The 12,500-nt window shown below is 39.7% G+C and overlaps 2 protein-coding genes across 2 annotated transcripts in view; both read left to right on the top strand.

The window, feature by feature from the left end:
* Positions 1-362, top strand: part of LOC138031375 (uncharacterized) — a 1,074-nt gene extending 712 nt beyond the window's left edge. The window contains exon 1 of the mRNA XM_068879080.1: positions 1-362. This exon is cut by the window's left edge and continues 712 nt beyond it. Coding sequence (XP_068735181.1) covers positions 1-362 — 362 coding nt within the window.
* A 177-nt stretch (positions 363-539) lies between these two features.
* Positions 540-6,016, top strand: LOC138031374 (uncharacterized). Its single transcript, XM_068879079.1, has 3 exons — positions 540-1,193; positions 3,028-3,552; positions 4,817-6,016. The coding sequence occupies exons 1-3, from the start codon at positions 540-542 to the stop codon at positions 6,014-6,016; spliced, it is 2,379 nt and encodes a 792-aa protein (XP_068735180.1).
* Positions 6,017-12,500: the final 6,484 nt, after the last annotated feature.

Here is a 12,500-nt window from a genome sequence, read left to right as displayed (position 1 = left end):
CCACGGAGAGGTTATTCCAGAAAAAGGGGTGTCTCGATGTTGTCAATGAGGAAGTCCAAAAGCTTCTAGAGCAGGACTACGTGATTCAAGTCTCTCCTGACCAGATTGATCATAGCAAGCCTGAATGGTACTCACCCTTACAAGCCGTGTTAACGCCGGAAAGAACGACAAAAGTTCGACTTGTCTTTGACTCATCTTCGAAAGGTCACGACGGTTTGTCCCTTAATGATTACCTAGAGAAAGGGCCAAACTACATCAACAGTCTCCTGGATGTTTTGGCAGCATGGAGATGGAATGAAGTAGCCTTTATTGGCGATATACGCAAAATGTTCAATCAAATCTTGGTTCATCCCGACGACTAGGTTTTTCACAGGTTCCTTTGGAGGAGTAAGATTAGCAACTCGCCAACAGTATACCAATGGTTCAGGTTGAACTTTGGAGATAAGCCAGCTCCCGACATAGCAACGAATGCCATCAACACACTAGCAAAGATATCTCAAGCCGAGTTCCCCGAAGCATCAAAAGAACTTCAAGACCATATGTACGTGGATGATATCGGAAGTTCCAAAGCAACTACAACGGAAGCAAAACAGATTATCTGCGACATTGACGCCATTCTTAAGAAAGGTCATTTCCAGATAAAAGCTTGGCATTCAAACCGTGCGGAGATTGACCAGTCTAACGGTGAACGCTGGGCAGATCTTCTTGGTCTAAGATGGGATAAACAAACAGACAAGTTTTCCCTGAAAAGGAGCAAACTCGACCAGATGGACCTTTTGACAAAGAGACGTTGCATGGGTCTTATTGGACAATTGTGGGACCCAATCGGTCTTGTGATGCCGGTAGCTATTAAATTTAGGATCGACTTGCAGGACTTATGGCATTCAGGCTACAATTGGGACGAAACCTTACCTACAGCAGTCAAGAGCAAGTGGATGGAGAATTTGCAAGCCATGAATCACCTCTTAACAGTCGAATTCGATTGCAAGTTAAAACCAAGCCACGCGATTGGGGTACCACAAATTCATGGATTCTGTGATGGTGGCGAAAAAGCTTACGGAGCGGTCATTTTCCTACGTTGGGAGTTAAAGAACGGAAGTTACAAGTGCGTCCCTGTTTTAGTCAAGCCCTTCGTCGCCCCACTAAAGAGAAAAACGATCCCGAGACTGGAGCTCATGGGCTGTTTAACACTTGTAAGGATATCTGAAACTTGCAGAAAGTCTCTTCAATTTGCGAACATCCAAGACAGCAAGAGGATCTTCTGGATGGACTCTTCTCTTCATATAATCAATTTATCTATCTCTCATGGCATTGTTCCCGACCAAATGAAAATTGCTCGCGTGATACCACTCTTTAAAGCTGGTGATCGATCACTCTTTTCGAACTATAGACCGATCTCGATTCTCCCTAGCTTTTGTAAGTTTCTTGAAAAGGTTGTTTATAACCGTCTTTATAATTATTTAAGTAAACTAGAAATTCTATGTGATAATCAATTTGGCTTCAGGAAAAATCATTCAACTTTGTTAGCATTGATTGACCTACATGAAAAAATCTCTCTTGCTCTTGATCGCAATGAACATGCCGTTGGCGTTTTCCTTGATCTTTCTAAGGCCTTTGATACCGTCGATCATAATATTCTGCTTGACAAACTCGAACACTATGGTATACGTGGCGTGGCTCTGGACTGGGTTAGAAGCTACCTCTCCAACAGGTTGCAATTCGTTCAATTTAACGGTCAATGTTCCTCTCCTCAAACTATCTGCTGTGGCGTCCCCCAGGGATCCATTTTAGGCCCCTTGTTTTTCTTGCTCTATATTAATGATTTAAATAACGTATCGACCCTCGTCGAGCTGATTTTATTCGCTGATGATACTAATTTATTTATGTCCCATAAAGATCCTGTATACCTGGCAGCATCACTCAATTCCGAACTTAATAAATTATCCACTTGGTTTAAGGCAAACAAACTCTCCTTAAACCTGAAGAAAACAAACTTTATGTTATTTAAGCCTAGACAGAAAAGGTAGCATTTTCCAATGCAAATATGCATAAATGACCAGAGAATCGAACAGGTTAAGGAAACGGTCTTCCTCGGTGTAGTCCTTGATGAACATCTGTCTTGGAAACCGCACATTTCTCAAGTAGCTCGTAAAATCTCGAAATCAATAGGTGTCATTAATAGAGCAAGATTTTTTCTACCTAAACCCTGTTTAAAAACTCTTTATTATTGTTTAGTTTATCCTTATCTTCATTATTATATTATTGTCTGGGGATCTACGTACAAAACCAATCTTCGCCGTCTTGTCTCTTTGCAAAAGCGAGTTATCAGAATTATTTCTAAATCAACTTTCGATTCTCATTCAGACCCTATTTTCAAAGAATTAGAACTACTAAAACTTTCCGATATTAGACAGCTAGAATTGGGTAAACTTATGTTTGCTCTTAACCATTCTCTTTTGCCTCCAAAGTTCAACAATTATTTTTCTTTAAACAAACAAGTCCATAGCTATGCCACTAGACATGCGAACGATTCTCACCTTCCTTCTTGTAGAACAAACTTTCGTAAATTTTCTGTCAGTTTCCAAGGACCTGCTTATTATAACTCTATAGAAAATGATATTAAAGAATCTAATTCTCTCCACTTATTCAAAACGAAATTGAAAAAAAAATTATATATGAATTATTAGTTATAAATCTTGTATTAAATAGTTATATTTCTTCTCATGTCTGATATTATTTTCATTCTTGTTGTTACTTGTATCATACTTTATATTCTGTCAACTTAGTCTATGTAATTAGTTAATTTATACTTACTTCATTGTATTTTACTTTCGATCCTGGCCTTACCGTTAGTGTTAACTTTATTTTTACTCTGAGGGAGCCCAATGTCTATAAGCCTCATGGTTTCTTTTTGGGCTTCCTCGCCACTTTCATTTGCTTTTGTGTAACTGTTTTGTTTTATCGTTATTTGTATTTCGTGGTAAATCAAATAAAAGCATTAAAAGTAAAAGCATTTCTTGGATTAAGACCCCATCACGTCAATTCAAACCTTTCGTATCAAGTCGAGTAGCAGAAATCCAAGAAACTGTTGGGGTGGAGGACTTTCGATACATCAGGTCAAAGTTCAATCCAGCCGACATTCTCACTAGAGGAATAGAGCCATCGCAACTCGAAGACTGGATAAAGGGACCCTCTTTCCTGCAGTTACCCGAAAGACAGTGGCCTAAATTTGAAGCTAGAGCCCCCATCAAGACTACAGCAAAAGCTGGTGTCTTGATGGAAGTGAAAATCGAGAAGACTAAAACGCCAATGCAACACGAAGCAGCCATAGCGGAATTTCAAACCAAAGTTGATCTGGATAAGTCTGAAGAAGATATTAACCCCGTTTTTCATCAACTGTTGAATACCTGTTCTACATTTTCAAAGATACGGAGAACACTCGCTTACATTCGCCGATTTATTCAGAATGCGAGAAAAAAGAATGTTAAGACAGGTTCAATCACTGTTCAAGAATTGCAAGGCTTGGAGAAACAGCTATTCAAGTGGAGTCAGGCACACCTAGATCCCTCTGTCATTGACAAGAAATTACCGTACTTATTCGGCTACAAGCCGAGCTCGGCTATAAGCCGAGAGCCCAAACTTCTTACGGAAAAAATCAACTTGATTGACACGAATTGTAAATGCATAATACTCGGCTATAAGCCGAGACCCATTTTAGGTATTGATGTGTATTATCGACTATGGAATTTTCGTAATTTAAAATACAAATTGACATTGACTGAAAAATTATACGCAAAGCAATCAAATGAACACGAAAGATAAGAAACATACAAGCAACGTGATCGTGAGGTGACGAATAAAATTAAACAATTGTTGACCTCACAGGAAACGTGTCTTCGTACAAGCGAAGCGTTTTATAAAAAGTTATTCGACTGGACACCTTACAACCTCGCTCTTTAAACTTAAAATAGTCGCCGAAGCAGAAGCTGTAGAAAATAACTTCGAGATCACCGGAGAATACGGCATCAGCGAGTCGATGGTTCCGTCGCTGGAGGAAAGATAAGGCAAATCTGTTCAATGGGGAGCGTATCAGGGAGCGTATCCCGAGCTCCATCAACGATCTTTGGCGTGGTTTTCAGAGCAAAAAATTCAAGGTAAGATTTTCCCTTTAATGCGTACAGTTTTTTTGCTTGGAAAATGTCGCTACAAGAAGAAATTCTCTTGCGTTTTTGTCGCAAGTTTGCTAGGGTGTCATGTGACAAGCTTGTTTACACGATCTGTGATGGCGCAATCTCGTTCCCAGACTCCTCGTTCCTTCGATGGGTAAACCAGGCTTGGCGCAATATTCCCGAGGAGATGGGAAGGCGTTCATTCAAGACTTATGGCACCTCTATAACGTACTCGACGGCACAGAATACGATGCAGTCTTCGACGAGAATATTCCAGAACGAAAAAAAAAAGTCAAGACGAGGAAATGGACAACGAATTTGAGACAGACAGCGAGGAAGAAGACGAGCAATAAGATCGATCCCGATTTACACAACAACACGAACGGCTCCTTTACGAGCCACCAAGTAATAAAAATCCACATTACACCAACAACAACTTCTCTTCATTTTACAAGTAATTTAGTTCGGCTTGTAAGTGAATACACGTTCATTTGTTACTGTTTAAATTTGCTGAGAAAATTTTTTTTATCAAAAATACTCGGCTATAAGCCGAGACCCCTTCTACCGCTTCAGATTTGCCCAAATTGAGTGAGGATTTGTGTAAAAATCGCTCGGCTTATAGCTGAATAAGTACGGTAACTCCGAAGCTGGACGAAAACGGATTACTTCGAGCTCATGGACGACTCGAAGATGTCAGATCGCTGCCACAAGAATTAAGAAACCCAGTTATCCTTCCATGCGATCACCCTCTTGTCATCTTGCTATTACGTGACCTCCATGAAAGACGCGGACTCTGTGGGTACAAAAGCCTAATTAACGAGGCAAGGAGAAAGTCATGGATCATTGGAGTTCGTGGTATGTCCAAAGCACTCACAACAAAGTGCATTACTTGTAGGAAGCTCCGAAAGAAGCCATTGGAACAACTCATGGGACAAATTGTTGCAGTAGGCACCCCGCCATTCTTCAACACCGCCATGGACATGTTTGGACCATTGCACATCAAGCTTAATCGTAAAACGCTCAAGGAGGCCCAAGTAATCATTTTCACCTGCATGACAACAAGAGCTGTCCTCTTAGAACTTGTGACCGACAAAACATCTGACGCTTTCTTGATGGCATTCCGTCGTTTCGCGAGTTTGCGTGGTCACGCGTGCATTTGCTGGTCCGACTGCGGGACAAATTTTGTAGGCGCACAAGGGTACTTAAAGGAAATAATGCGGAGTTGGAACGTCCCCAAGATTGAAGGTGTTCTATCTGAAGATTTCTCGTGCGATTTTAAATGGAAATGGAATACCCCTCGTGCAAGTCATCAAAATGGCGTCGTGGAAACCCTCATCAAGTCAGTCAGACAAAGTCTGAATGCTACATGCAAGAATCAAGCCTTTACCGAAGAGCAATGGAGAACATTTCTCGCGGAGACAACCTACGTCATCAATGGACGTCCCAAGTTCCAACCCAAGTTCTCACAGCATATGGGAAAGCCCGCCAATTACTCCAAACGATATTCTCATAGGACATCATCTTTCAATTCCTCAACCAGAACCAGAAGAAAGGATCAACCCAAGACATCTTTTAAGAAGTACAGAAAATCGCGTGAACGAATTTTGGAGATGCTGGATGAGATACTTTGCGCCAAATCTACTTCACAAAATAAGTGGTTTCGCACCAGAGAAAACCTTCAAGTCGACGACTTAGTTCTAGAGATAGACCCAAATCAAAAAGATCCCAATGGAAGATGGCGCGAGTCATTGCAACATACCCAGGAAACGATGGTTTGGTTAGGAAGACAAGAATCAAGACTCAGGACGGTGAATACGACAGGCCGATTCACAAGCTGTGTCTTTTAGCAACAAAAGACCAATTAAATGCGAACCTTTCTTAATCAAGGGAATACATAGACTAGCATTATGTAATAGACATTACGTTATTTGTGACATCTCGAGTCATTGAATACCGATTATGTTTAAGTCGTTGCTCAATTAGAGGTAACTTCTAATTTCCGCACTGGGGCGGAGTGATCCGCACTTCGCGTGTTAAGTTATTTCGCTTACTGGTTTAATGTATGCAACTATTCTTGCAATTTATTTATCACAGCAAGTTTGCGTGAGTTGAAAGGTGACAACTAATTAGAAATTCAGAAATATATAAATCGACACTGTACTACAAACGCGCAAATTGCTTTTTTACTTTCCTCCGATCAAAACGTTAAAGACAATCAACAGAAGAAATCAAACCATAAGATCGTGTAGATTAGAAGACACCAATTGTAAGTATATATTCACGAAATCAGTTCCATTCCCGTTTAGCCTATCTTCGGCATTCCAAAACATTAATCTACTTGTGTAATATTTTTCTTTCAGTCGACTAGTTCAACGACTTATCGAGCAGCTAGTACGGATAAAAGTCTAAAAATCTACAGGGTCTTCGCTTGATCTTGCCATAAAATAGTGCCTCGAACGTAGGTGCGAATCACTAACTCTACGACATAACTCTATGAAAATAATTCTAAGAATAGCTGTCCCCACGTGGACAAACTACAATAAATCTTTCAGTCTCCCTCTTTACTTCAAATCCGTCCGTACCTTACCAACCATTTATAGGACGCTTCGCCCGTATTGTATAATTTATCGAAAAAATTGAAATTTAGAATCACTTATCTTCACTTTCAAATTTCCCGGGCGCCGCCATTCTTGAATAATTGTGGTCACAATTCGCGGGTAACACTGCACTGTTACCCGCTGAGAGACTTTTTGCGGGAAACAGTTTTATTGTTAGATGTCATGTGACCTCGAAGTAACCACTGAGAGGGCACGCTGCTGGGGAAAAACTCAGCTATATAACAATACCCTTGTTTGTCCCCCAAATTTTGCCCAACCTTGGTTTTTGTTTTCCCTTGGACAATTACAATTCCCAAGAGAGAAACTGGAAACAATGCATATGCAAAATTTGGGGGGACAAGCAAAGAGTATTATGGTATTTTCCAAAGTGGCCTAGAGGGCAACCACGACACATCACTACTATTCAAGAATGGCGGCGCCCGGGAAATTTGAAAACCAAAGCGAGCGTTTTTGCAATTTATTTATTTCAGATTTAAACGCTTTCATTGGGAAAATTGGGAACAATGTTTATTGTAAAAATTATGTTCTCCGGTTTCAAGTTATTTTCATGTTTTTGTGTAGGTTCCCTTTAAAACCCCAAACTCGGTGATTTCACGTTGTTACGCAGCGTACAGCAAAAAAATGCTTGTAGGACGTGCAGCACCATTCTTTTTCCTCCTTTGACCAGTGACATTATTGTTTTGTGCTTTAAAAGTTTAATTGATTTAAAGAGTTTATTGAATATGCGACATAGAAAATACAGGTGCAACTCAGTCCGGAAATAGCAAAAGCTAATCGAGGCGCACAGAAGTAGAATTGTCACAATCCGTATTACTTTAAATAAATAATAAATTACCTTAGGTTCATCATTATATTTGGGATTTTGCTCACTATTACATAACGAAATACGTCAAATATCACAGTCACTGTCTTTCTCGGACATAAAACAAAACTGCGAGAAGTGTTTTTCTATTTAGTCTTGTCGGAGTTCCAGTACGAATTTTACTTTCCAGAACCGTTAAGAGGAGCAGGCGAAGAGGCAAGCGCCGAAAAAGAATAAACAAGTCTCAAGGAATAGAAAACCATGCGCAAGAGAGTCAATATAATAAAAACCTTATTGAACTATTGTAGCATGTTCGGACCTAACGCTAGTTCAATAACATCTATATACCACACAAGTGAATAGTGCTCTCCGAGCGCGCTGATTGGGCAACTCGGAGGTGATTATCCAAGTACTTTTCACCTCCACTTCGTTGAGTTATTGTTAAGGGCCGACAGACGTATTTTTTGCGCTTTGCTAAGGAGGTGAAATGTTACGGTGACTGACATCATCATATCGTGAGCTGACCAGGAAACCCACTCAAAAGCAAAAACCACCGCACGAACTGTTGTTTCCATCGAAGGTTTTCCTCGCCCTTCCTCGAACTCCTTCGCAGATCAACTGCTCATGCGTTAACGAACTGACGTCAGGTTTGAGAAAGCTAAATTTCCTGCGGTCTTTAAATTGAATTAATTTTTTCAATATGGCACGTTTCACCTCCAAATACAGAATATAGTTAAGCATTGATTTTTTCAAATCATCTTTTTTGAAAATTTTATGGGTATTTCAGTATCGTTTATCTCTCTAATAAGAACATTTTCAAAATAAAAAGAAAACCATGCTTGGCTGGATGCAAAAACGAATACAAATTATGAAACCACTGATTAAATACCCAAATTGAGTAGCACGTAGACAAATTTAAATTTTTTTTTAAATTGGTCACGTGACCATAGACGTGGCATGATGACCTCATATTTAGGGACATTGGTTTACACAAGTTGGAAAATGACCAAAATAATGCTAAATTCTCTCAAATTAGTTAACTATTACATCCTTAGCAACGCACCCCAAAAAATACGTCAGTAGGCCCTTAAGGCAAGTTCGTCTTTGTCCGACTATTAACACCCTCTGTTTTGGGCAGCGCTTCTTCTGATTTCAGTCCTGCAAGGCAATCAGTATGTTTTTGTTTAGGGCTACCGCAAATAAGTAGATTAAGCCTTGCATTTTTACTGGGTTGCCAGTATGGCAATCCCAGTTGGAAAGTGTGTGGGATTTGTTTGTTCCTTTTCTTCTTTTTGTTTTTTTTCCGTGTCGGTAAAAGTCTTGCCTGCCACTCCCCTGCTAAGTGGTATCTTTGTGCATAGAGCCTTCTGCTCGTATTTTCTTAGGATAGAGAGGGTAGTAGAAATGCGTAAATTTCTCTGGTGGACACAGTAGAATGATAATCTTAACCGGCAATGGCGTCGAAAGTCATGTAACGCGAATGGCGTTTTAGTGGATCTTTGAACAAAATATACGGTTATGAAGCTCAATAATGGCAAGTCATTTGGATACTGAACAAGACAGGCGGTGGAATCTTAAAAGCGACGAGTAATGGACTTCGACAACAATCTGTCGCCCGTCGAGCCGAAATCAAAGTGAGCTGCATTTCTAAGATTTTGCCAAGTATGCTCTTATGTAGAACACTGAACCCTAATGGAAAATTCTCTGGTAACTTATAAGTTCAACAAAGACAGAGAATCGAACACCTTAAGTGGATCTGTGATCAACTCTTATCTGCACAGTCTTCAGGTAAAAAAACAGCTTGTCGTCTATTTTGTGCTTCATTATTCAAGGAAAAGGTTCTTCACGGAAACGGTTTGATCCTGAAATTTTAGTTTGTTGTAATATTGCGCATATTTGACACGATTGAGTTTTTTCTCTTCACGCACGTAATGAAATAGGAAGCGGTTTTTGACTCTAATAGCAAATATGTTGTTTATTTCAAAAAATTGTTCGCTGGAAAAGGTGGCCTTTATGAATTCATCATGTTTTATAATATGCGAGCCTAACTGGATAGTTGTTATAGCAATAGTAAAGCATTTTCGTGTCAAAATGAGGTTAGCGTTTTTCTGTTGTGCTAACTTAATTAAATATAAATATACATTCTGCCTCGTAAGTTTGTTATTCTCGTTAACCAGCAATGGCGTGGAAAATCATTGCAACGCGAATGGCGTTTTAGTGCATCTTATGTTGTTTGGTTCAATAAAATGTTTCGCTGGAAAAGGATTCTGTGATATTTTCTGCCTTTGTGAATTATAATATCATGTTGTGTATTGACTTTTCGAGCTTAAGGTTGAAACGTGATACGGGAGGATATTTTTAGTGTTGCTCTGTAAGCAGGAAAGGTTTCATGAAAATAAACAGGTCTGTTGGAAGCGTGCTTGAGTTTCAACAAAATGAGCCCCAAAATCAGCAAAAAATTGTTACGCCGGTGAATAATAAAGTACTGCTATTTCCAAAATGATGGAATTACCTGGTGATAAATAACCTCGTCTTGGAGAGTAAATTTTTGACTTTGCAGAAACAATGGTGGGCGATTGTGATCCTTGTTTTTAATTCGCTCATTTATTGTCAAACTTTATAACACTTAACAGAAAAAGAAACTTACGAAAACCCGGTATCTTGCCATCATTTGACACAGATGCTTCACTGTTTGGCAAGTAAACATGCCGCGGTAACTTAATCACGGCGCCCGCTGAATTCCGGCGATGTCACTTTCGATTTTGCGATTTATTTGTGCAGCCAAAACGTACAATAACAAAATTGAACTTAGCAAAAATCTCCCAAGGTTCAAAATTAATGTTGTTTTCATGTCGTAAATATGTTATTCTCGAGCGACCGTCCTGGAAACTTCCTTCTGCTCTTTCTAAAAACTGTGTATCAATATTTATTTACTTTTGCATCAATATTTGTTTTTGCATAAAGCAAGCTAACAAAATCTGTACCTTGCTGAGTTCGCATTTGTTGGCCTTAATAGTATTTTCGGTCCGATGCTTCTGTTTTATGAGGGGTGTATTGTTTTGGTCTCCCATCCTAACCCTAACCCCGCTGGAGAGGGATTAACTTCAGTGAACTTCGTTATTACAAAGCTGTCAGATGCTCTCAGAGGGCACGCTTAAACTTCTGGTGAAAGGAAGTTTATCAACATGTCAGCCCAGAAGCCAATGTTTCTCACTTCCCATTTCCCATTTATTTTCTTCAATCTTTCTGGGTTCAGTACTTTGCTAATAACCACATATCTTCTCAGGCTATTTACCCAAGACTTCTACCATGGCACTACAATGATAGACAATACCAAAACAATATCGTGCACTGTTAGAGCTACATATTACGCAAGGACAGATCTGTTTCGTCGTACGAACGTGTGAGGACCTGTGAGCCAAAGGGCCTCTGCTGGTATGACTTCTTAATGACCCCCCAACTTGAAACAAATTGTCTGGAACGGTGCACGTACCACAGGCAACCCAGTGTACCCTCACGGAGGGTCTAGTTTTTTTAATTTTACGTTGCATGCATGCCGTAGTATGGTTCTCTTTATTTGTCGAGGTGGTACCCGAGCTTTAAATTGAACTGGAAGAAACGTTCTCCAGCACAGCACGAAAAAAACGAGATTGGTAAGATATTAAATCTGGATATCTTTCAAACATAAAGTTGTCCGGGCTACCGAAGAGCGCCCACTGAAGCGGCCAATCGCAGCGCGCATATCATTTGAGAGACGGTTTCATGGTTACTGTCTAAATAAATCCAGCGTATTTTGCCGTTTCTTTTACAAAATGTGGCTTTGAATTCGTTGTAAAACCTACTTAGCTATGTGAGTGAGCAAATGAAAGGCGTTGCTCAATTTCCGAGATGACTTCCAATTCTAGCAAAAAGCGTTGTTTGCGACGCCATCTCAGGTCCTTCAGTAGTGGACTGTATAGACCGTATTCATAAATGGCGGCTAAGTAATTATTCTTTTGTCTTTATGCTAATCATCCTAACTAGCCTCGTAAACACAAGGCAAAATCATCGTGGCCACGTTAGCACACGCCGCTTGAAAAAGAAGAAAGATCTTGGTGTCATAATAAATAGCAATTTAATTCAAGTTTTCATGGTTACTGCTAAAGCGATTAAGCTGCTTTCTCTTCTTCGTCGCACCTGTCCCATATTCTACTGATCCCGTACTTGACGATCCCGATCTCGTTGTATAAAGTATTTGGAAACGCCCTTCTGTAAATTAATCACCTATCAGTCCTCCTTTTTTAACCGCAGTATTAAACTATGGAAGCTAATATGTAATTTTTTTAAAGTTTTTTTTTTTTTTACTAATTGGGAGGTACTCTTCATGGGACTTTGGGTCCCGCTTTTCTAGTGTTTATTCAATAATGAAGGTATCACACTACAAGTATTTTGACTGTTATCATGTTGCCAATAATTTTATTAAAAACATTTAAGGAATAAATGCGTTGTAATGCAATATTACTTTTATGGAATATCAGTTTCTTGATGGATAGCCGAACAACGTGAATCCCCAGCGTATAGAACCGGACGGTGACCCATCCAGTATTAACCCCGTCTAACAGAATCTGACTTCCCTTAAGCAAGCCGTAACACTATCATATGAGATCGAGGTTATTTGTGCCAGAACAAGATGGCGTCCAAACGCTGAAATCGTATGGGTATCACGACCGATACCCGAGGGACATCCCGTGGGACTGACATGATTAGAATGCAATAAGAAACGTCAATGATATCTTTGCTTTTATAATTTCTCATTTGAGTTTTCGAAGTTAATTGAGGATATAGGTGCTTTATAATTTACGTCATGACCGCAATTTTTGCTGACAGAAACAAAAGATCTCTCATTAGCTTTCTTTGTTCGTCATCTAGCAT

Source organism: Montipora capricornis, chromosome 14, assembly GCF_036669925.1.
Source record: "Montipora capricornis isolate CH-2021 chromosome 14, ASM3666992v2, whole genome shotgun sequence".
Taxonomy (NCBI): Eukaryota; Metazoa; Cnidaria; class Anthozoa; order Scleractinia; family Acroporidae; genus Montipora; species Montipora capricornis.
The sequence above is the reverse complement of the archived record's forward strand: the minus strand, read 5'-3'. Positions and strand labels throughout refer to the sequence as shown.